The sequence below is a fragment of the Canis lupus genome, chromosome 3 (assembly GCF_048164855.1).
Source record: "Canis lupus baileyi chromosome 3, mCanLup2.hap1, whole genome shotgun sequence".
Classification (NCBI taxonomy): Eukaryota; Metazoa; Chordata; class Mammalia; order Carnivora; family Canidae; genus Canis; species Canis lupus.
In genome coordinates, this window is record NC_132840.1 from 27,948,461 (window position 1) to 27,972,195 (window position 23,735).

At 45.2% G+C, this 23,735-nt stretch overlaps 1 protein-coding gene and 1 non-coding gene across 22 annotated transcripts in view; both read right to left on the reverse strand.

Moving 5' to 3' along the window:
- The window catches only part of CAMTA1 (calmodulin binding transcription activator 1), an 848,042-nt gene that overhangs the window by 416,561 nt on the left and 407,746 nt on the right, over positions 1–23,735 (reverse strand). For all 21 annotated transcript variants that reach the window (XM_072819831.1, XM_072819825.1, XM_072819824.1 and 18 more), the window contains one exon: positions 10,874–11,009. In XM_072819831.1, the coding sequence (XP_072675932.1) occupies positions 10,874–11,009 (136 nt within the window). The remainder of the gene's footprint in view (positions 1–10,873; positions 11,010–23,735) is intronic.
- LOC140631361 (U6 spliceosomal RNA) lies at positions 17,374–17,480 on the reverse strand. Its single transcript, XR_012028987.1, has one exon. It is a non-coding gene; the product is annotated as a U6 spliceosomal RNA (small nuclear RNA).

Genomic DNA, 23,735 nt, shown 5'->3' on the forward strand with positions numbered 1-23,735 from the left:
CTGTATGTAAACTGTGGCAGCAAAGATGAAAGAGAAAGTCCCCAGTTTTCTTGTGCTGTCATGTAAATACTTAAACACGGACAAATAACATCTGTACCCTCCCTATGGCCTGTATTCTACGGGGGACACTGTCACATCAACCATGGCTAGGCTACCTTCAAAGCACTTCAGGTTTAAAAATGCAGGTGGTTCAGCCTTTCCCTCTTCCATGAGAGCCTGATCCTTTGACCCACCTAGTCACAGCAACGTCACATGCCTTTGGCTCAGCTGTCCCTGGACAGGAGCTCAGAGTGCATCATAGAGACTTCCCCCTCCTTCTCTGCAGCGCCATGGAACAGGCTTGTGGGAGAAACAGGACACTTCCCGACTGCCCTTGCAAGGGACACCACCTAGCTTCTTCAGACTGAGGACAAAGAAGCCTATGTCACATGGACATAATACCACTACAAGGAAAGAGAAAGAAGACATCCTGCCCCCACCAGGACAAACATGATGAATAACACTGTCTGATGCCACAGTGTGCCATGAGCAAAAATGTCAATTCCTTACAGAATTATTAGCTAAGCCTGAATATTGATTTTCAGGCTATAGACATGAGTCTAAAAACATACCAAAAAATAAAAAAATAAAAATAAAAAATAAAACATACCAGTGCTCCAATATAAGAGGCAAGTCCCTAATCACCCCCCACCAATCTCTCACTGGTTTCCAAAGCACACTGCTCCTTCCAGAACCTGCTGCCATAATCTAGAACAGGGGTCAACAAGCTACATCCAAATCTGGTCCTCGGCCTCACTTTGTAAATAAAGTTTTATTGGAACATGGTCACACTCATTCCTTAACTATTGACTATGGTTGCTTTCATACCACATCAGTGGCCTGACAATATTCAGGCTTGGCTAGTAATTCTGTAAGGAATTAACACTTTTGCTCATGGCACACTGTGGCATCAGACAGTGTTATTCATCATGTTTGTCCTGGTGGGGGGGCAGGTAGGATATCTTCTTTCTCTTTCCTTGTAGTGGTATTATGTCCACGTGGCATAGGTTTCTTTGTCCTCAGTCTGAAGAAGCTAGGTGGTGTCCCTTGCAAGGGCGTTGGGAAGTGTCCTGTTTCTCCCACAAGCCTGTTCCATGGCGCTGCAGAGAAGGAGGGGGAAGTCTCTATGATGCACTCTGAGACCATCTGGCTGGCAAAACTGAAACTATTTACTGCCTGACCCTTCATAGAAGAAATCCATCATTTCATCCATTTACTCAAAAAAATGTTTATTGTGCATCAAATGTGTAGCAAGTAGCATGCCAAACGCCAGGCTAGAACAAGGACAGAAATTGTAGCTAAACAATGCGGGAACAGGGCTAGCTGACCTGGGGAAGAGGATCGAGGAGCCGGTAGTGCAGTGCCAGCTGTTGTGTTTTGCTGTCAGAAACCCACTAGTCCCTCTCCTTCATGGCCAAGGGCAGAATAAGGAATGCTGGGCTCAAACTGCATGATCAGAGATTTCAGCTAAATGTTTTTTAAAGGTGCTGAGAGTCAAGTAATGAATTACCAGACCAACTTGTAAAATTTTCATTTGGACGTTTATCTTAACCTAAGATTAAAACCAAACCAAACCAAACCAAAAAAAAAACATATTCCTAAGGCTGAGTCACCAAGGGAAGATCCCAGCAGCAAGAGAATGGCTGTGCCAATCCTTTCCAAATGAATGTGCCAATGAATCATGGAGGGAAATACTAAAAGGCAGATTTTGATTCAGTAGAACCAGGGTGGGGTCCAAGATTCTGCCCTTCCAGTGAGCTCCCAGGTGAGGCTGGCAGTGCTGACCAATGGGCCACACCATAAGTAGCAAGTGACAATGTGACTGTATACGTTCCTGTGTGGCCCCTCAGGTATGGCATGAGTGAGATATGAGTGTTTTGCAGCAGGAGGTAAAGACATAACCCAAAGAGCATAAAGCAATATAATGTATTGGAATTAAGACATGCAAAAAGGAAATGAAAGGTCACTTCATCTGTCTCAGAGGAAAACAAGAACTGGAAAGGTGGTCTGTCACGCAATCGCCAGCTTTCCACCTATGGTGCCAGCCCCCCATCCAGGAAGGCCCAGCAGAGAGTGGTTTAGCATCTTTTTTGGGGAACAAGCACACAGAAGGAACAAGGAGACCAGAATCTAGCCACCATCAATGCAGCCTCTACTGGAGCAGCTGGGTGACTAGCTGTTCCCTTCTTTTGTTTATGTACTAATGCCTTCCTCTGCCACTCCTCCTGGGTACACAGAAGCCCTCCACCACACCTCTATCTTCCCCATGATTTTTGCTGGTCTGGGGGAAACAGACAGACACAGAAACCTGGGCCTGATTAGTTTGCAAAGCGTCTGCCTTCCCTGGGTCGGTGACTAACCCATGTCAGCTACAGGGGTCAGCTGCAATCTCTCCTAGGATGGGCTGGAGATTCGTGCCCTCTGAGCATGGACAGGACTGCAAGGAGATAAGCCACAGCCATGGATGACAGGAGTAAATTTCTCCAGCAATGTCAGGGCATTGAAAGATGTGGAGAAGATCAATAATTTACTATTCGGTCAAGTGAAGGCCAGAGGTATTCTTTACCCAACACAAGCAGCTGTATCTGGTCATTTACCCAGGTGGGTGGAATATATATCACATTCTTAAAAGGCATCCCCAGCTTCTGGATGAGGCCATAAATTATGCTTACAAAATCAAGGTTATATGTCCTGAGTAACATCTAACTTTGTGCCTGCTGTACATTGGGGCCCAAATGGAAAGGCCCTTGGGTGAATTTTGACAGTGGTGTTCAAGAGCTTCCATTGTAATTGAATATGCTAAAATTTCCATTCATGTCCTTGTGGGCTAATCTGCAATCATGTTAAGGGACTGTTATGATAATAATTAAATACAAGTTCAGCATACCAAGTTGGTGTCTTGCTGCTCTACCTTCGACAGGGAGTTTCTAGCTCAATAAGGCTCAAATCAAGTTTAAAAAAGGAAATTGCAAAATATTTTACAAACTGCAATCTACAGGAGAGATGAGGAAGGCAGAAACTGTAAACACATCTCCTTCAAAATCTTCCTGGCACCTCTTCACCAACAAGCTCTCCAAATGCCACTGGCAAGAGGCCTGCTTCCTCTAAGGGCATGACCTGGGCCTCCAGCAGTCCTTGCAGCCCCCAGACTCTCTGTTTAGAGAGACTAATAGGGTCCCCAGGCTTGGCAGCCCTTGGGTTTACAAGAAAACTGCCAAGAGTGCCTTCTCTCCTTAGCAGTGGCCAGCGTCCTTCCTGGTTTTTATGGTTCCTACATCGATTATGTGTCTGGAGATAAACCAACTCACTTCCTCAAGTCCTCAATGAGAGCAATACCCAAGCAGCCAAATCTCTGTCTGCAAAAACTCAAAGGAAACTGCCCTGTGGTCAGAGGGTGCTGGATAAAATACAAGACACCCAGCCCAATGTGCATTTCAGATAAGCAACAAATAATATTGTAATGTAAATATGTCATACCTGTGCTGAAAATTATTTATTGCTTATCTAAAATCCAAATTTCACCGGGCATCATGTATGTGTGTGTGCATGCGTACACGTGCAGACACTAAATCTGGCAACCCTGCACAGAGAGAGTGAGCACACAGACCTCCCATGCCAAAGTGAGCATGTCCTGGAAGCTTGAGAACTATTGCTTCAGGACAGACAGAACTGACTATTCATAGTGGGATATATAAACACAACTTGCTGTTCCTCAATTAAGGTTGACATGGGAATATGACAACCTCATATAGGACCCAGCTAAAGAGTGACGGCAGGTCCTGCAGGTATTCAGAGTGCTCAGAGACAAAATCTCATCCACTGAAATGGAAGGTGAGAGGCCTCTCATACTTCTTGCTGCCTCTGGTGGCCCAAGGAAGCTGGGTTCCTGGGCTGAAAGAATGGCTGGGCAGTGGTGGGGGGTGGGGACTCTTTCTCCTTTGACTGGTTGGGGTTATAAAGAAGGGAGGCCCACTTGTACTAGAAGATCTTCCTTATCCCCTATCTCACTTGAGACCCATGCTTGGGTGCATGTGCTGCATTTCAAACCCCTGCACTTACAGACCTCCCTGGTGTAAGCACACATCTTCAGGGTATCAAGGTGCCTTGAAAACCAAGGTGTCTGGTGATGAGGAAACTGGGAATTTGCCGTCAGAGAGACCTGGGGTAGTATCTCAACTCTGCTACTGACCAGCTGGGTATTCTTAGATACATTTCTTAATATCCTGGAAATTAATCCCATTTTCCACAAGGATGAGGAAAACAGCATTGCCTACTCGATGAGAATGTTGCCAAGTCATTGTATAAAATGGTGCGCATAAAGTGATAGGGGCAGGAACAGGTATGTAGGAAGTGTTCGATAAATGCTATCATTGTCACTACTGTTTTAACTGCCTTTGGCCAGGGAAGACAGAGCCTTAAGAAAAAGAAGCAAAACTGCCATCTGGGCCAGGCCTCCATGAGCTCAGCAGAATGTGTACCGAGCCTGTTGCTGTTTCAAAGCGTAGCTAGTTTAATGTTATTTATTAGTTAAAATTTAATTATATGAGCTGGGTAGGGACACGTCACCAGGGATGCTAAGTAATTAGAAATTAAAGAAAGACTATGGATTCGAGTTCCTGAATTGATTCTACCAAAACACATCCAGGTAACAGGAAATTAGGTTTTAACGTGTTAACGCACCAGCGGAACACTACACAAAAGCTCAGATGATTAAAAGCCAGCAGAGAGCTCTGGGAGACCCTCCGAGTCACCGCTGAGCAGGCTGGTTCGCTTCCCTGGAGGCGTCATGAGACAAGAACACCCCAGCTAGCTGCACTGGACACCAGAGAGGAGGAAGGGGGATTACAAATCAAAAACCTCAGTCAAGTTCCCATGGGCATAAACATAGCTGATTCACAGGACTGAATGGCAAGGCTGGGGATAGGGCTCAGATAATGGGTGCCTATGAGAGCAGCTGGTCACTCAGCAGATGCCACTGCTCAGAGCAAGGGCCCATGGGTGACCAGACCCTGTCCTCAGAGAAGGGAAACAAGCTCCTTCCAACACTCCAAAACCTCGATGGTGGCAGTTACCACATCTCATTAAAATGACCCATATTGTGTTTCTGTAAGTTTTTTGAGCATGATGCTGCACCTCATCGGCCTCTCTCTATTCTTCCCTTAACAGGCCCTCTAGTGCCTAGATACCAGATACGGACCTTCTTGTATTCAGAAAATACCATGTACTTAATATAATATGTTTATTGAACTGGACAGGCTAGTGTCAAGTCAGAGAGAACACTTCCTAAAGAAAGGTACGGATGGAGGGCCATGGAAATGAAAGAGAGGGAATGATTACTGCTGGCTGGAGAACGCCAAGGGAGATGCCCCTGGAAGCTTCAGAAGTCTCAATGTGGACACAAGAGAACACAGGTTAGGAGCAAGGAGCACTTCGAGGTAGAGACCAGCAGGAGTGTGGCAAGTCCAGAGGGGAAAAAAGGGAGACAAAATACACAGACCAAAGGCACACTAGCACCTACAAAAACCAAGAAGTATTTATTCCATTCAAAAACACATGGTGACAACATGCAGACTCACTTGCCCTTCTGTGAGTTTGAGCTGCTCAGCCACCTTACCTCCTCTTAATCTATTCATAGCTGTTTTCCAAACTTGATTTGGGCACCATACATGTGTGTGGCTGGCTATTTTAAATATATCCCATCAGCTGCAAGCAAGATACCTATTTATCTTATGGCTGCAAGCAGAGCTGGAATGATCTGGCGTCGCCACGAGGCAGACAGTTATTTCATGCCCTGTTAATTCCTAATGCGGTAACTACAATATCATTCCTACTTTTGAAAGAGGTGCTTTTTTTTCTTTTTAATATGTGGCCTAAGTGTCCAAATAAAGAACATCACTTCTAATGAGGCTGAGTCCAAAAACATAACCTTGTTACCACTGCTGCTGTGCTCACAACAGGCTTCGGGCTCTCCGGCAGTTAGTCAAGAAGTCAAAGCAACTCTTCATTGTTTGAGGCAGTACAAACAGGTCAGCAAAACTAAACTTTCTCTTCACTGCTGAAAATTCCAATCAGAGGTGATGCCTGGCATTTCTGCCAGGCAGATGGTCCAGGCCGGGGGTTCCTGTCCACCACAGCATGGGCTCAGTGGGGAAGGATGTTCTTTGTCCACGCTGCCTACAATTGAGCCAACAGCCTCTGTGCAGTGACCACCCACTGGCTCCAAAGGCAGGATGTCTGTGGCAAGGCGTGCCTTATGATCAGAGCAGAGAAGGCCTCATCCCCGGGAGGTGAACATCTGGTCTGCTTGGGGCCGGGAGAGATTCTGACATGGTGCAATTCTGGCCACCTGTTGCTTTAAATCACATTAGCTATTTTTCAACAGAGTCTGTCACTGCCCACTGCTGTGTCTTACCCCTACCTGTTACTTTCTAGCTTCCACCAGGGCCTCTTTCCCTGTATTTATGTCACTTCTTTATGTCCCAGTCTGCTTTAGGTATGCTTCCTACGTGTTCCGCACAAGGACTTGCAATTTCTCCAACACACGCCTCATGACCTGGCGTTGGGAGTTGCATGCTTGATTTTTCTGTCCCCCTCATGACATCAAAACGATGTATCACTGCATCTTCAGGATCTATCACAAGGTGCTGGATGGAAAGCATTTGACAGATGGCTGATGGATGGAAGGTATGTGCCTGATTCAATCTAAAAACACTACAAATCCCTCCAGGATGCCCAGGAGCAACTGGTGTCAGAGCAGGCACTTTCACCATACAACCAGGCAAATCTTGGCTCAAGTCCCAGCTCCATGCTGATTTTTGAAGGATATGTGGTGGGAGAAAGCCTGTCTGAGGCTCAATCTTTTCATCTGTGAAATGGGTATAATAATAGGTACTTTACATGGATGTTTCTATGACGGTTGAATGAGATGGTAGACCTGGTATATATATAGGAGATTCGTAAACCAGTGGCCGTTGCTGTACTAAATGCATGGCTTCTATCTGTTGTGGAAACCTGGCAGCTAAAAGGGTCCGGAGGTAGACAGCCAAGTGGTAGCCTAGGTTCTAAGATACCTGGCTCTCTCAGGAGGGTGGTGTGAAGATGGCTTCTGGGGGCCAGAGAACAGCTTCGTAAACTTTAAAAGTATGTGAGCTCTCCTGGCTTGGCCCAACGACTTCACCCAGCTCACCTAACCTAGGATGTGGCAATCTGGGAGACATGGGGATGGTTTAGATGTGCCCCTCTGCTCTCAGGGAGTCTCCTATCCCCAGACCTCCTACCCCATCAAGGCTCCAGATAAGCAGGCACGAATCTACATGGGGAGCAGGGCCAACCTCAGGCCTGCTGAGATTTCATCTCATGAAACGTTGACATCACAACCACCTTCTCTTTCCTCCCTGCCAACCTTTGTCGTCCCTGGAAACCTTATCGAGCTAGCTTCTCCGTGGCTTACAGACAAGACAACTAATCGTGGACTTAACAGCTCGTCAGCTTCAAAAGCGGCTGCCCCCATCCTGTGCCTGGCTGAGAAAATCAATGTGCTTTTGAGCTGCTGTGTGTTCCTAGGGCCCCAGCCTTGGAGAACAAAAGGAGCTGGACTGCCGAGCAGTTCCATGAACAGGCTGGAAGTTTTCCTGGCCTAAGGGAAGGCTTATAGCAAGTAATATGTTAAACGGTAGACCCAAATATCTTTATCATGCCCTTGAACTGAGGAAACCATCTCAGGTGGTAGAAAAATCACAGCTCCAAGGCCCCGTGCAGGACTATCTGCCACCCTCCACAGTAGGGGCAGAGGCTGGCACCATGCCCAGAGGAGGGAGCAATAGAGGTAGTGAGTCAATGGGAACCGCCCGATTGAATCCACTGAAGGATGAATCAGGGTTCACATGGGGAAGCCTCCTCCTGTGAGACACAAAACTCCATGTATGTCTGCATGGCAATTTCCCAGGTGGAAAGGAACACCTGTCCACTGTCCCCGCATGACCTTTGGGCTTCCCGGCCACTGGTCCCGATCAGAGCAAATGCAGGAAAAACACAGTGAGACATAGGGCTGCTCTTGTCAAAGATGTCTTTCTTTGGGGCTGTTTTAAATTACAACCCGTGGCAGACAATCTACTACAAAGGACTTCCACTAACATGATGTACTCACCCCCACAAATAATTAAGAAAAATCCGGTTCAAATTGAACAGGGTACCATCTATTATCCATCAGTGTCCAAGAGGGTACAGAAGAGATGGTAATTCTCGGTGCTGTTGGGCATACAATTAGCTCAACCATTTGGCAGAGTCTAGTAAAAGGAAAGATACTCAGAGCTCACACTTAGCAATCCTGGCAGGTCTGTGTTGCACAGGTGTACAAGCAGACGTGTATAAGCATGTTTCCTGAAACACTGTAATGTTGAAAAACTGGACAGAATCTAAAAGTCCACTGACTAGGAGGTGACTGAAATGCTTCCACGGTGGAATACTACAGAGCAGTTAAAAGGGATGAGGGGATATGAATACCAACAGAGATGTAGCTCAGACCATAGTGCGAAGTGGAAAGGGGAGCCCTGAAATACTATGTATGTCACACACACAGTCCCACCCAACTTCCAGAGTTTAGTTTGGAGCCCATCTAACTAGGCAGCTTCTCTGAGCATCCCAGCCCACTCTGGACTCTCTGGACACTTGTCCTAGAAGCTCAGGTTTCCAGATTTCTCAGCACTGTCACTTGACTCTCAGGCATGGGCACAGCTGCCTCTTCAACTTGATCACGAGTCTCTGAGGCAGAACACATGGCTTCTGTTTTCCCTGTGGATACTACAGGGCCCCACAGAGAGTAGGACCACAGTCAATGCTCATCGACCATGCCCTGAGCTCAGAGGAAGAGGCCACCCATGCCACGGGCCCGCCAGAGGGGGCTTCACTCTCTGAGAACTGGAAAGCATGCCCCTTGTGTTGCCGACTAAGGGTCTATAAGCCCATCTCCCACTCCCCACTGAGACTTAGGCACAGCAAGTAGAAGGATGTGGAAGGGAAGACCCCCCCGCCCGCCCCGTCTGGCCCATTCCCTTCCCCTATGTTCCGAGGGTCCCAACCGCCCCCATACAGGTGTCTGCATGGGAGACTGTAAGCCTGATTCGCAAATAACTCCAGACACAAATATGACCTAAAAAATAACCGAAAATCATTCTGATTCCATCTAGTGACAATTCAAATTGATAACACAGGGGAAGAAAATGAACACTGTGACTTTTTTTGGCCCTGGGCTTCCGAGCTGCTGCTGAGGGAGACTTCCACCCCGCTGTTCCGGACAATTAGAAGTTCCTGATTTACATATCACTGAAGACGGAGCCCTGCCAGAGATCTAAGGGTATGAAGCCTGCAGTGCGGCTTTGGTGTGAGTTCCTGCAGATCCTGGAAGTCCCAGCAAGAGTCCCACATGGGTCCTGCCCACACTGCTCGGTTCCCACGCCCCAAGGCCCCCACAGCCACGGCTGATGTGCTGGCATAATCACCAGTCACTGTCCTAGAGCTAGGTCCAGGGCATCATGTTCAGAGCGATCTGCATTTTAATGTCTCACCAGTCGACTAAACCATGCTGTGCAAACACAGAACCTGAGAGAATGTAGGAAAGTGGAATTTCTCGTGTTGCGGCTTCTCTTTGTTCATCATCATAAAGCATTGTTATTGGGTGTTTTAAAAAAACACAAAAACATAAAACAAAAGTTATCTCTCTCTGTGGGGTAATATAATAAAAGCCACTGGATGCTATTTTTAACAGCCATAAAAGCACATGATTAATATAGAAAAAGTCATAATGACAAAGTGCATCACAAAGAATGTCAGCCTGGAGTGTGAGCCGTTGAAGTCAAGTGGGCTTACGGTCCAAGTGATCAATCCTGGCAGGCTGGAGGACCCAACACACCAAAGATCTCCAGGATCCCTCTCTTTCACTGGTATGAAATACCAGGTGAATCACAGGCCAGCGTCCCCGCTCTGGCCCCACACAGCATCATATTCACAGGGAAGATCCTTTACAAGAATCAGCAAGCAATGCAGTGAAGTGGGTGCTCACTAACCAGCAGGCCACGAATGCACCGCGGTTCACATCCTCTCCCTCTACATGATGGCACATGACTCGGGCTCTCAAAACAATGAAAGGACCCCAGGAGAACGACTCCATGACTGCCCAAGGGTGAGAGCCTATGGTGTCAGAATGATGGCAAAGAAAACATCCTGCACCCTATCTTCCCCCAGAACCCAAACTGAAGTTTGCACAGATCCCAAGATGTGTCCTGCAGCACCTACCTCCACCCCAGCCACAAGAATCCTGCACACCTTGTGATCCCATCTAATTATCATTAGCACTTTCAAGCTTCCTGAGGTCGCAACACCCAGAGAGACATTGATGTAGCCATTGGTAGAGGGAGTAGAGCCAAGATCTGGTTGGAAATCACCAGCTCCCAAAGGACCCACTCAACAAAGGCAGGTCCAGGCCACATTGAGAGGGAGATACCTTAGGCAGCCTCCTCCTCCCTCGTACCTGCAGGCTCTTCCATGATACATACAACACTGGATTCTGCAGGAAACTTACAAATCCCAGTCTACACACCAAGGACTCCTGAGAAACAGGAGTACTTTATCTAAGTCTGGTTTCATGGAAAACTTGAACGGAGATTGTTGGGTAAGAAAGCAAGAAAAAAACAAACAGCAAACAGGGTCTTGGCAAACAAAAGTACTTTTGACTGGCAGTCACTAGAGGTGACTGGCAGCAAATTATTCCAAAGTGATTCCATGTCATTGCAGCCCAGAAACAACATTTGTGGAACAAGAGAGCCTTTCTGCTCTTTACCTCCACTCCCTGGACTTTCAGCTTCATGTGGTCCTCTCTGGTCGTCTTCCCATCTTTCCTCTTTTTCCAGCAATATCCATCCTTCCTGTATTTCACTTTCTTCCTGTTGTAGAGTATCATTGAGCCATTCTGTGGTCTGGAAACAACAAATGGTTAAGTTACCAAGAGAACCAAGCGGAAGAAAAATTTATGAAGAAAGATATCGTAGACCAGTAAAAGTCTCTACAGAAAAGCAATATTCCACATTTGCTGGGACATAATTTTTCACCTTTTATTGCAGCTCCCTGGATTAACCATGTTTTATGGCCAGCCAAAATTTGCTTGTGGATTTGGTACCTAATGAATTAAATGTGTCAATGATAGGCTTAAAAAACATCCCCTTAGTAATATCCACCATCTAATCAAGATATACGATGTGGGGGCCTGAGCTCTGCACTAAAATGTAGAAAAAACAGCAAGAGAAAGCAAAAAGAGCCGGGGGTGTTGTGGCAGCCTGCAATATCTTATCTCTTGTAGAAAGATTTTCTACACATCTTTTAATCCATCACCCAGCATTAGGAAATAAATAAGTTTAACGCAGACGCTAGATGACTATGTTAAAAACAGACCAATGGAAAGACTAGTCGTCCAGGCCAAACGCTCTTGATTCATTGCCCGCGTTTAGATCACTGCAAGATTCAGAGGAACATCTACGGCCCTTCTCAAGCAAGCTAAGTACATGATTGTTTCACATTTGGGCTTCGGCTGTCGGAAGGCTCGGCACTGCCAAGTAAATTTGTCTAGTTGGTCCATGACCACCATAACCTTAGGAAAACAGTTTGCTGCCCACTTGCTAAATGCCAAGAGTGGCTGGTTGCTCCAGTGCCATTCAAAGAGCCTTGAATTTTCCAAAAAGAAGTCATGCGCCAACCTCAGAGAGCAGAGGATGTTCGCGCGTGCCTCCGCAACTGCAGTGGGTGCATACTTTGGTTTGGAAACACCAAAGACAGAAAGAACGAAACTCCTCTGGCAGCATGTCTACAGTATGCCACTTCCAGAAGAAAGCGGCAGCAGAGGTGGGCACACTCAGCCCTCAAGGAAGCCTGAGAACCCCCTGAAGCATCACAGCATCCTGCTCACTCCCCGTGGCCAGCTCTGCGTCCCCCTGAGACTGAAATCCCAGCACAGAAGAAGGGTCACAAATGAGTCTGTGGGCCCAGGAGACCAACACGGGCACGTCTCAGTCCCAGCCATGGTACCAGGGCTCCTTACACAAACAAGGCAAAGGAGGTGGTTTCTTCTAGTGCCAGTGGACTTCCCTGTCTCTGCTACAGCAGAGATGAGAGGGCAGGCCAGCAGGGCTTCCCCATGACCCCAGGGACAAGATCCTCCACCCCGGGCTCCTCTTCCTCTGAACAAGGGGGCATTTCACAGGCAGGCACCCAACACAGGCTAGTGATGTCTTACTACTCCACTGTCTGAAGTGGGGGGGAAGGCACACCGGGGTGACAGTGGCTAATTATTGTTCCCACCCAGCCAGACTGTGTCCTTCTACAGCAAGCTGATGACCGAACAGCAATTCCATTGCATTGGAAATTATAGACTTTCAACAGCAACTCCCAACACTTCATTGTTTGCCAATCATGGTGCAATTGGTTTGTGTCAGTATTGGTTTCCTCCTACTAAAGTCTGGCCGACTGAAACAATTGGGAAATGGCTTCATGCGCTTGTCACAACGCTGTCACCTGACCATCTTGTACTCACAAGTCTGCACTGAAAACCTTACAGTATTTTCCCATTTCTAAATGGCAAGTAGGCTCAAATGTGTGGCCAGCTGTGCCTGCCTATTTCCATGTCACTCCTGCTCTAGGCTCATACCATTGGAAGAGCCCAAAGTCCAACTCCTATGCTTAGGGCCAGGGTCCCAGGAGTAAGCAAGGGAATACATGTTTTTTTTTTTTTGTTTTTTTTTTTATTCATGAGAGACACACAGAGAGAAGCAGAGACTTAGGCAGAGAGAGAAGCAGTTTCCCTGCAGGGAGTCCAAAGCAGTACTCGATCCCAGGACCCCAGGATCATGACCTGAGCTGAAGGCAGACGCTCAAACACTGAGCCACCTAGTCACCCCACAAAGGAATACATTTGATCATATAGACAGGTTCTGCATTTGTCTTGCCCCTCTCAGCACAGGAATGAAGACATCCACAAGAGTGTTGCAGGGACCCCCTTGGTCCCAGGAAACTCGTCTGCGGCAACATCAATCCAGTCTAGCTTCTGGTGAGTGAAGAGGCTACATAAAGATTTGCACTATCCTCCCTTTCTAAACATGGCCAGTAAACCCCAGCAGTGTATTCAGGCCAACTGTCTTCAGATCATGACTGGTATGACTCAGAGAGAGTGAACTTCCCAAAATACTGTCAGGTCCACAGTCCGTTGTAGTCCACAAGTACACCCACATAAGGAAACCCATCTTCTTCCAGTGACCTGCCCGTTGCATCCTGAGAACGTGAGAACAGCCTCATCACCTGACACTTTGAGATGGACACAATCCCACAGGGAACCGAAGTGTCCACCTTAAATGGCCTTAATAAATAGAATCATCTCTTTAACTTGCAATAATGACAACCTAATAGTGTTTAATCCAGCACTCTGATTTTATTAGAACTTGCCTCTGCTGTGTGATGGGGAAAGTCCCTGCCTCTGTCGTTCTCAGGTCCTAAGAATGGCAAAGAGAAAATCAGACTACAGAGGGGCCCCACAGCTTGAAGAAAACTAGGCTGAACAGCGGTCCCAGAATATAATCAAGACCAAGTCGGAGCTAATGGGAAGGGATCCAGGAAAGGAGGGAGGGGTGAGGGGGATGGGCTAGGGCCCAAAGGAAAGGGCCAGGCAAGAAAAGGCTTGAGTACATCTCATCACAGCATGAAAGACAGCACCCACCTGAGAAAAGCAGGGAAATGGTAATGGAGTTGAGAACAGAGAGTCAAGTAGGAGGCACAGGAGTCCTGCCACTTATTGATCCCAAGCCCCAGCGAGGGCCTGGCATGGGAGGAGCAGGATACATGTGTGTCTATGCCCCTGTCTACCTCCAAATGTATGTCTACACCGGCATCTACAACTATATATGCCTGCACCTCTACATACCTCTAGTTCCATCTGCATCCACCTGTGTGTCTCGATGTTGACACCTGCACCTACATCACATCGACCTCCATAGCTACATCTTTGTCCAGTTTTTGCAGCCTCACACCAACTCTGTGAGGTAAGATTATCATTCCCAACATATAGACGAAGAAACCAAACCTTTGAGGCCAGAAAGCATCCGAACAGGATTCACTCAGAGTCAGTGTGACTCCAGAGCCTCCCCCAAGTCTACTGGCTTAACATAGACTGTGGGGCCAGTCTCAGTTTGCTCTACTGGTTGGGTGATTTTTAAGGCCCTGAAAGCATTGGGCAACTTGGGGGTGAAGTCCTGACTTCCTCACCCCACAAATGGGATAACTCTGAAGCAATCCTAGGTCTCTTCACCCCATGTGTAGGACAACTCTGGATGCTCTATCTATATGGTCTTCCAGAGCCTAAGTTCCAACTGCCCAAGTGGAGACCTGCTGGACAAGAGCCCTATATTTGTATCCTTCTCCCTCCTCTCTCACGTTCATGCCCCCTGCTGGTGTTTCCCGGGACTACCTCTCAAATAAAGGGCTTGTATGCAAGTCCTCATCTCAGGGTTTCCTGGGGTAAACCCTGATTAAGCTGACAATCTTAGAGAGCCTCAGGGAAACAATCCAAGACCTCCACTGCAGCAGAGAGAGGAACATCTAGGGAAATACCATGGACAACAGGGAGCTTCATTCTAATGAGGGAGGCTTCAAGCCAAATAACCTTTTAATCTGAGAAACTAATGGCTGGCAAAACCAATAACACTCATGCAATCTGGTAAAAGATCATGAGATCAATGGAAAAACTACTGCAGATTATAAAAGTAAACAAGAAGGTATAAAATTAAGATACATATTCAATAGTTTGTGTATGTGATGTGCACACCCTCACACACAAATAGAAGGAATGACAGAGGACTCCACCGAATATATGCTATATGACTTTCGTAATACAGTAAATGCTATAGAGAAAAAGAAAGTTAAATACTTAGGCATAAATTTAATAAGAAATTCCCAAAACCTGAGGGGAAAAACTATAAAAATCTACAGGACAAAGCAGGTTCAATAAACACAAAAACATAACATGTTCTTGATTAAGAAGAGCAAAGATTATAAAAATGTCAATCGTTCCCAAATAATTTATAAATAAAAGATAATGACAATCCCATTAGGATTTTTTGCTGGATCTAAAGAATTTTTTGAAAAATTTATTGGGAAGGAAAAAAACACCAGGGATAGAAAAACTTCAATAAAGAGGCCCGAGGTATAGAAACTAGCCTTAACAGTTATTAACATGTCCCATAAAGTCTCTGTATTTTCAAAAGTATGGAATTAACATATAAATACATAGAAAGACCAAGAGAATGGGATAGGAGATCCAGAAATATCCCCACTTACATACGCAAATTTAGCATGCCCTAAAAGAGACATCAAAAGTCAATGGGAGAAGGGGACTGACTTTCTAATGAGTGATATTGGCATCTGGAAAAAGATAAAATTGGATCTACCCCTCATAGTGTACAGCAGCATGAATTCAAAATGGACCAGAGATTTAAACGTGGTAAATAAAATCACACTACTAGAGGAGAAAATATAGGTGAATTTCTCTATAACCTCCAAGTGGAGAAAACTTCCTAAGCATGATTAAAAATCCAGCAACAAGAGGTGAAAGATAGGTACATCAGAGAACATAAACATAAAACTGCCAGACTGTGTTCCAAAGTGGCAGTGCCATTTTACTTTCTGACTAGAAATGAATGAGGATTCCAACGTCTCCGCATCCTTCCCAGCATTTGGCATTGTCTCGTCACTTGGATTACAGCCATCCTCTTGGGTGTGTGGCAGTGTTTTCATTTGCATCTCCCTAATGATTAATGATGTTGAGCGTCTTTCCATGTCCTCATTAGCCATTCATCTAAGTTCTTTGGTGAAATGTCTATTTGAATCTTTTGCCCATTTTTAATTGAGTTGTGTTCTTCTTTATGTGTTGTAAGAGCTACTTCAATAAAACCTAGATAGAAGTCCTTTATCGATATTGGATTTGCAAATGTTTCATCCCAGTCCATGACTTTTCCTTTTCCTTATGGGTTTCTTTTAATTATTTATTTTTTAAAGATTTTATTTAGGGACGCCTGGGTGGCTCAGTGGTTGAGTATCTGCCTTCGGCTCAAGGCGTGATCCTGGAGGCCCGGGATCGAGTCCCACATCGGGTTCCCAGCATGGAGTCTGCTTCTCTCTCTGCCTGTGTCTCTGCTTCTCTCTCTGTGTCTTTCATGAATAAATAAATAAAATCTTTTTAAAAAAAAAGACTTTATTTACTTGACAGAAAGAGCATAAGCAGGGGGAGTGGTAGAGGGAGAGGGAGAGGGAGAGGGAGAAGCAGCCTCTCTCTTCCTCAAGCAGGGAACGCGATGCAGAGCTTGATCCCAGGACCACAGGATCACGACCCAAGCCAAAGGCAGATGCTTAACTGACTGAGCCACCCAGGTGCCCCTATGGGTTTCTTTTAAAGAGCAAGTTTTTGGCTTTGGTAAAGTTCCAATTTATCAATATTTTTCTTTTATGAATCATGCTTTCAGTATCATATCTAGGATTTTTTTTCCTAACCTGAGATCACAAAAATCTTCTCTTGTGTTTTCTTCTGAGCTTCATAGTTTTAGCTTTTACATTTAAGTCTATGATGCATTTTGAATTAATTTTTGTGTATGGTGTGAGCTAAGAGCCTACGTTGATTTTTGGCACATGGATATCCAATTCCCAGCACCATTTGTTTTTGGTTTTGTTTCTGCTTTAAAAAAAAAAAAAAAAAAAAGCTATCCTTTCCCCCATTGAACTGCACTTGCATGTTTGATAAAAATAAATTGACCATAAACATAAGACTTTATTTCTGGACTTCATACTTTGCTCTTTTTTCCATCCTTATTCCAATACTATACTGTCTTGATTGCTACAGCTCTGTAGTAAGTTCTGAAGTCAGAGACTATATGTCCTCAAACTTTGCTCTTATTTTTCAAAATTATTTTGGCTATCCTAGGTCCTTTGTACTCCTATAGAAACCATTAAGGTTAGTTTGACAATTTCTGCAACAACAACAACAACAAAAATGCCTGATGGGATTTCGATAGAGGTTGCAGTGAGTCTAAAAATCTATTTGGAAAGAACTGCCATCTTAACAATATTGAATCTTCCAATCACTTCTAATCACAGAACATGGAGTGCCTCTCCATTTATGTAAATCTTTCATTTCTCTAAGTAAGACTTTGGAGTACAGGTTTTATGCTTTATAAATTAAATTTATCTAAGTACTATATCCTTTTTGATTCTACTATGAATGGAATTATTTTTCTTTTTTATTTTTTAAATAAAATACTTGAATACTTCACAAATTTGGGCATGATCCTTGTGCAGGGGCCATCCTGATCTTCTCTGTATTGTTCCAACTTTAGTATATGTGCTGCTGAAGTAAACATTGTCATTATTTACTTAAAATTTCCTTTTTGTATTGCTTTTCCATGTTTCCACTTATAAATAGATATAATTTAATTTTTGTATGTTGATCTTGTATTCTATGACTTTGCTAAACTTATTAGTTCTAGCAAAATTTTTTGCAGATTCTTTAGGATCTTTTACATTTATAATCAAGTCACCTATAAATAAGTAGCATTTCAGGTCTTCCTTTCCATTATAGATGCCTTTTCTTTTTCTTGCCTTATTGCACTGGCTAGAACCTCCAATACAAAGTTGAATAGAAATGGTGAGAATAAACATCCTGTCTTGCTCCTCATCTTAGAGGGAAAACATTCAGTTTCACTTAAGTATGATGTGAACTGTATCAAAGATTTTAAATCATATAAAAAGGACTCAAGAACCAACTTGAAGAGGTTCCAAAAATGGACCATTTCAGCATCAATAAGAATAGCAAATTGCTCTGGGTTAAAACACATTAAACATATTTAAATCCATAAGTTCATAATGAAACTAAAGCACATAAACAAAAAACCCAAGTGATCATTGTTGGAGGCTAGTGACCCAATACATTGTTTTGAAAACTAAAAAAGAATAAGGAGGAAGAATCAGGCATTTATCTTACCTTTCCTGCACCAACAGTTCCTTTGAGTTAACAAATTACAAAAAAAGAGGACTTTCTCTGTAGAAGTATTCCCGCCAATAAATGAAGAAGTGACAAATCACTATTTTCAACCCCTGATAATTAATGAATCATCAACAGTGACTGACATCACAAAAGAAAGACAACCAGACAAAATGTGTCCCTGATAGAATACGTTGTTGTAGGAAAAAAAAAATTAGGAGTTTGAAATTATTCAGATCTCTTGATCTACCACTTTATAAGATCCACAGAGGATAGAAGAACATGGTAAAGGATATCATGGGGATGTAATCAGCAAAACCCAGATTGTGGGAAACTCCACAAGACAAATGACCTGGATTCTTCAACAAATTAAGTGAAAAAGAGAGTAAGAGAATGCTAGAGTAGAAATATATAGACTAAAAGAGACAAAAGATGTATCAACCAGTCACAACATGTGAAAAAGAGAGTAAGAAAATGCTAGAGTAGAAATATACAGATTAAAAGAGACAAAAGATACATCAACTAGTCACAACATGTAGGCCTTACTTGGATACTGAGGTAAACAAACTCTCTGTAAAAAAAAAAAAATTATATATATATTATATATATCCCAGGACCCTGGGATCATGACCTGAGCTGAAGGCAGACACCCAACTGATTGAGCCACTCAGGTGCCCCAAAGAGATCTTATATTTTAGAGATATATACTGAAACATTTACTGATGAAATTGTATAGTGTCTAAGATATGTTTCAAAACAATGTTTGTGGTGGTAGGTAGGGGATGTGAGTGAAACAAGACTGGACATGTGTTGGCCATAGTTGAAAGTAGATGATAAGTATATAGGAGTTTATTATATTAGGCTGTCTATATTTGTAGATGTTTGAAATTCTCCATAATAAGTTTTTTTAAAAAAAAGATGATCATGAGATTTGAAGTGAGCTCTAGGTTATAATCTTGGCTCAGTTCTTTATAATCTATGTGACCTTGGACAAATTATTTGATCTCTCTGTTGTAGTAGACATACTGCATGTGAGGTGCCCAGAATGCTGCCCACCATGTAATACGTTCTTCACAACTAATAATGATAACAAACTTGGCCCCCTTTTGTAGGGTCCTACTGCCAGGGACAATGATGGAGGCACTTAGGATATGATAAAATGGCTTGTTGTAGGATGCAGCTAGAACATCCACCCATGGGAGAGGCCATCTGTCTGTAAGCAGTGAGGCACACACACACACTCATCCATTACTTTAAGGCAAATTTTTCAAAATCAGTAGCTAGGAGACAACTGATAACTGAAGATCAGAGAAGGAAGGTGTTCTTGAGAGGTTTTATATTAAATAGGAATTTTTGAAGCCACACTGTCAAGGCAAGGTTAATCCAGACAAATCCAGGAATGGTCTGGATACTCTTTCCTGAGCACGTGTCTAACTTTAGAGATCAGTATACCCCAAACAGCTCAGGTCCATGGCCCTTCCTCCTAGAAATCCCCTTCCCCTATCATCATCAGGGATGATACAGATCATCTCCAGGACCTTGACAACCACCTTAATTTCCATGCAGACAACTGAAATCCAGCCCACCACCCCAGCATCCATGGGCTTCCTGGGATCTCTTGTCAGCCCCTTCCCTTGGCCTGGCCCAGATGCAGCAGCCTTTGTGCAGCAAGCTCTGATCTGACTGATTGGCTATTGTTCCACTGAATTAATACGATATGATATGTCCCTGTGGCTTCCCCTGGAGAACAGATAATGTCCTCATGCCTAGTGAGCCTCCATAAGCAGTGTCTGGATGGCTTCAGAACAGCAAGCATCTCCAGAGAGTTCCTTTTTCCAGCTAGAACCCAAACCTGGGCAGGCTCCCCCATCTCCTTCCCTTTTATTCATTGCCCTCGGTCCCATCACTCACACAGTGAGGCACAGAGATGGACCTGGGTAGAGAGAAATGCATTTCTTGTAGTTCCAATGCTCTAGGCCCTGACCCCAAATGTGAAGCAGGCTCCTGTGACAAGGCACAAAGTGTAGTGTCCTAGAGCAGGGGATACTGTTCCTAAGGCCAATGCTAAATCTCTGTTCCTGTAGGTAGAAAATGAGAAATGCCACTCTCTACTGCAGCTTACACATGTGTACCCACACCCTTCTTTCTGATCTTTCCAACACAGAATGACCTGATTTCAGTGTACCATTAGAAGTACCTGGTCTAGTCCAAACGTCAATAATTGGCATGACAACAATTGCTATGACGACAAGAGGGGCCATGTATCAAGCGTTCACCATGTGTCAGATGCAGGCAAAGCCCTTCGTACCTACTTCTCATTTGAATCCCATGACAACTGTGGATGTTGTTATCCTTATTTTACAGATGAGAAGGTTTGGGGCACAGAGAAGGGAATTAATTTTCTCAAGGTCATACAGCTGGTAAGGACAGAACAAATGAACCAGCCCACTGTACCCCTTTCTGGTGTCTTGCCACAAATCCCTGGCATGTCCCCCAGGCACCCTCCTTCTCTAGGAGCAACAACCCAGGATACTTTCAGAGCCCATGGTCCCTCTCACAGCAGAACACTGTATATAAAGGAAGGATCGTTTGAGCCTGATTTAAATTGGTCCTTTAGTTTTTCCTTTTGTTGCAAAGAGAGGAAAGGAATCTGGAAAAGGAATGTCTCCCTGCTTATCTCCCTTGCACACAGACCCAGCAAGAGTAGTAATTGATGGCTGGAGCACAGCAAGGTTGATAGGATGCCAAACGGAACCCCAAGAAGCCACAGCGACAGCCCGAATCTCACGGTCAGGAGCTGGCTTATTAACTTTCAATCTGGTGTTTCCTCCTGACTTGTTTATAGGGTCTTCGCTATTTGGGGGAACAAGGAACAAGAAAACTGGTAGGGAGCAAATGGGGTCCTCTCCTCCCCCATCCCAGTCTGGCCACTGCGAGCTATTTATGGAATGATAGGGAGGAAAGGGCTGTCAGGCCCGGCCTGGGCTGCTATCTGCCAGATATGAAAACCAATTGCTTTTCATAATAAATTCCAGCTGGAGCCATAGAAATAATAGGGACCAGGAGAAGGTAACACCAATTTGCTTTATTTGATTAGCTCCTTCTTGGGCGGTCCAACCCTAGCTTCTTTTCATTAAAATAAGGGCAAATTGAAAATCGTAAAAGAGCCTTTCTTATCAGGAAACAAACGATTGCACAGATTCGTATGCCTAAAAGCCCCGGTAGCCTGAGCCAGCAGGGCCCGTGCCCGCTGGTGCTGTTCTAGATGAGGAGCTCTGGTCAGGGTGTCTTGGGCCTGTTTTCATTCTCTGGAAGGAAGGCAGGTACCAGCGCTGCCAAGCCATGAGTGCTGTGTACGCCCTGAGTCCTGCAGGCCACGCTGCACCCGAGGCTGGCCCAGCCCACAGGGCCGGCCAGGGAGACCCCCGAGGGTGGGCGCTGGACCCTCCCATCCACAGGCCAGGATGAGGGGCAGCTCAAAGCTGCCTGCACCCAGAAGCAGAAGCCAATCTGCATTTCTAGAGGAGCACTAACTGCAGCCTGCTAACCACAGTTTTGTTCCTCTAAATGGAGGCTGGAGGTCACCGGAAAGACTGCCCATAGGAAGAGGTCACTGGTAATGACCAGGAATCACTCCAGAGTAAGTCTGCAGGGACTCATTAATGGCTCCTTTACTAAAGCTCCCAGGGCGCTCAGCTTGAAATTCTATTACGACATTCAGTGATTTATTCAATTAATATTTATTGAGCAGCTATTATAAGCCAGGCATTTGTTTATGGTGCTCTAGAAGTGTCCCAAGCCCTGTCTGTGTACAGCCTGCTGTCCCGTCAGGTGGGGCGGGGGTGGAGGCTGCTCTGTGCAGGCTGGGACAGGAGGAGCAGAAGGAAGTACCCAGGGGCTTCAGAAGACCCCACTCCAGTGGGCGAGACAGGAAACGACAAGGGAGCACATCCTGTAAAGCTGGTGGTGACATGGGGACAACAAGCCTGAGACCCCTCCTGGGGCGCAGCATCTGAACAGAGGCCTAGGTGAAGGCCAGGACTCCCAGGAAAGAGAGCAGAGATATCAGTGGCCGAGAAACAAGTTTGAGGGCAGAGAGCAGGTGGGGGACAGGCAAAAGGTGAGGCTGGGGTAGACAGCCGGGCAGGCCAGGGTTGAAGGAGTGTGGATTTTGCTCCACGTGTGATGAAAGATGCAAATGAACCAGGTAGTAAACCCACACGAGTGGCAAAGAAAGAGTGGTGAGGAGTCTGGACGTTCATGCAAGTGTGACATAAGAGCAAAGACAACATAAATGAACTCTATCAGCGCACCTGCAGCAAACACAATGGAGCAGCAGCATAGGGCACACATCACAGGGAGGCTTCCTCTAGGTTGAGGCAGTGGGGCTGCTCCCCTTCAGGTCACTGCCCTCCACCCCCTCTGAGAATTCTGATCTGAACTTCACCTTTGCAGGGATGGGAAGCAATGAAGGGTTTTGAGCAGAGAAGTGGGGTGATCATGAGACTTGGCATGCCCGGCTCACCCAGACTACACACGTGTGCTGTGCGTCCTCCACCTGCCACCGTAACATGTAAACATGTTTACAGTCAACACTCTGTAAATGCTTGTCAAATAAGCGAGTTAAGCAAGCAACTCTGGCTGGAACAAAGAAAGTCCTATATTTTTTCTTGAAAATAAACAGAAAGCACCACTTACATTTAAAGTGTTTGGTCAATGACAAAGCAGAAGAAAAAAGTGAGAAAGAACATATGGCATCACCTTTCTTTGGATTAAACACTGCTGGAAAGAAAGAGAACTTTCTATCCCTGCTACTCGGCACAGCCCAGGTTATGGGAGCCTGAGCCCAGTGGAGCGAAAAGAGTATTGCTCAAATACCACCAGCATCTGGGTCACGTTTGACCCCACCGACATCTCATTTGGCTAAAATCCATGCCCCTAAATAGATCCTGGCACTTCTATAGACCCTCACTTGTCACATTCCAACACTGATATTTTATTAATAATCCAATGTAAATCTGAGGGAAAATTAATGTGTCATCTCCTAGCAGGAAGGACTAAACATCTCAATGTGACGGTCTGTTAGAGTTGTCATTTATCATTAGCATGCAATTCAAGGCAAGCGTCCCACATTCTGGTGGGAGCGTTCGAGACAATGAATCTCTGGGAATTAGCTTCTGGTCCAATTATTCCTGTTTTTCCCCCCACCTACCTAGGAGATAAATTCTGTCTCGGTGGGAGGAAAAAAAAAAGAGAGAGAGAGAGAGTGAAGAAAAGCAGGAGGAGGGAGTTTGCTATTCTCCTTCCTGGGTGAAATCAATTTTTCTCAAGGAGACAAGGCAATATTCATTTTGTGAGAAGGGAATAAGGCTGTACGCTAAAGGCCAATAAATGGAGCCGTTCTGATGAAAACTTCCTCAAATCAAATGTAGGGGAACCTCTTAATGGGCTTTGTTCTTCTTTTCCATAATCCATAACTATTAAGAGAAAGATGGGCAGACAGAGGATCCGCCAAGGGGGAGCTGTGTAAACATCAGGCAGGGCCACCTTCCAGGGAGATGCAAAGAGGTCACTGCACACACGGTCCCTCTCGCTCTCCACACGCTTCCAGGAGCTTCCTCCATGCCAGGCCACT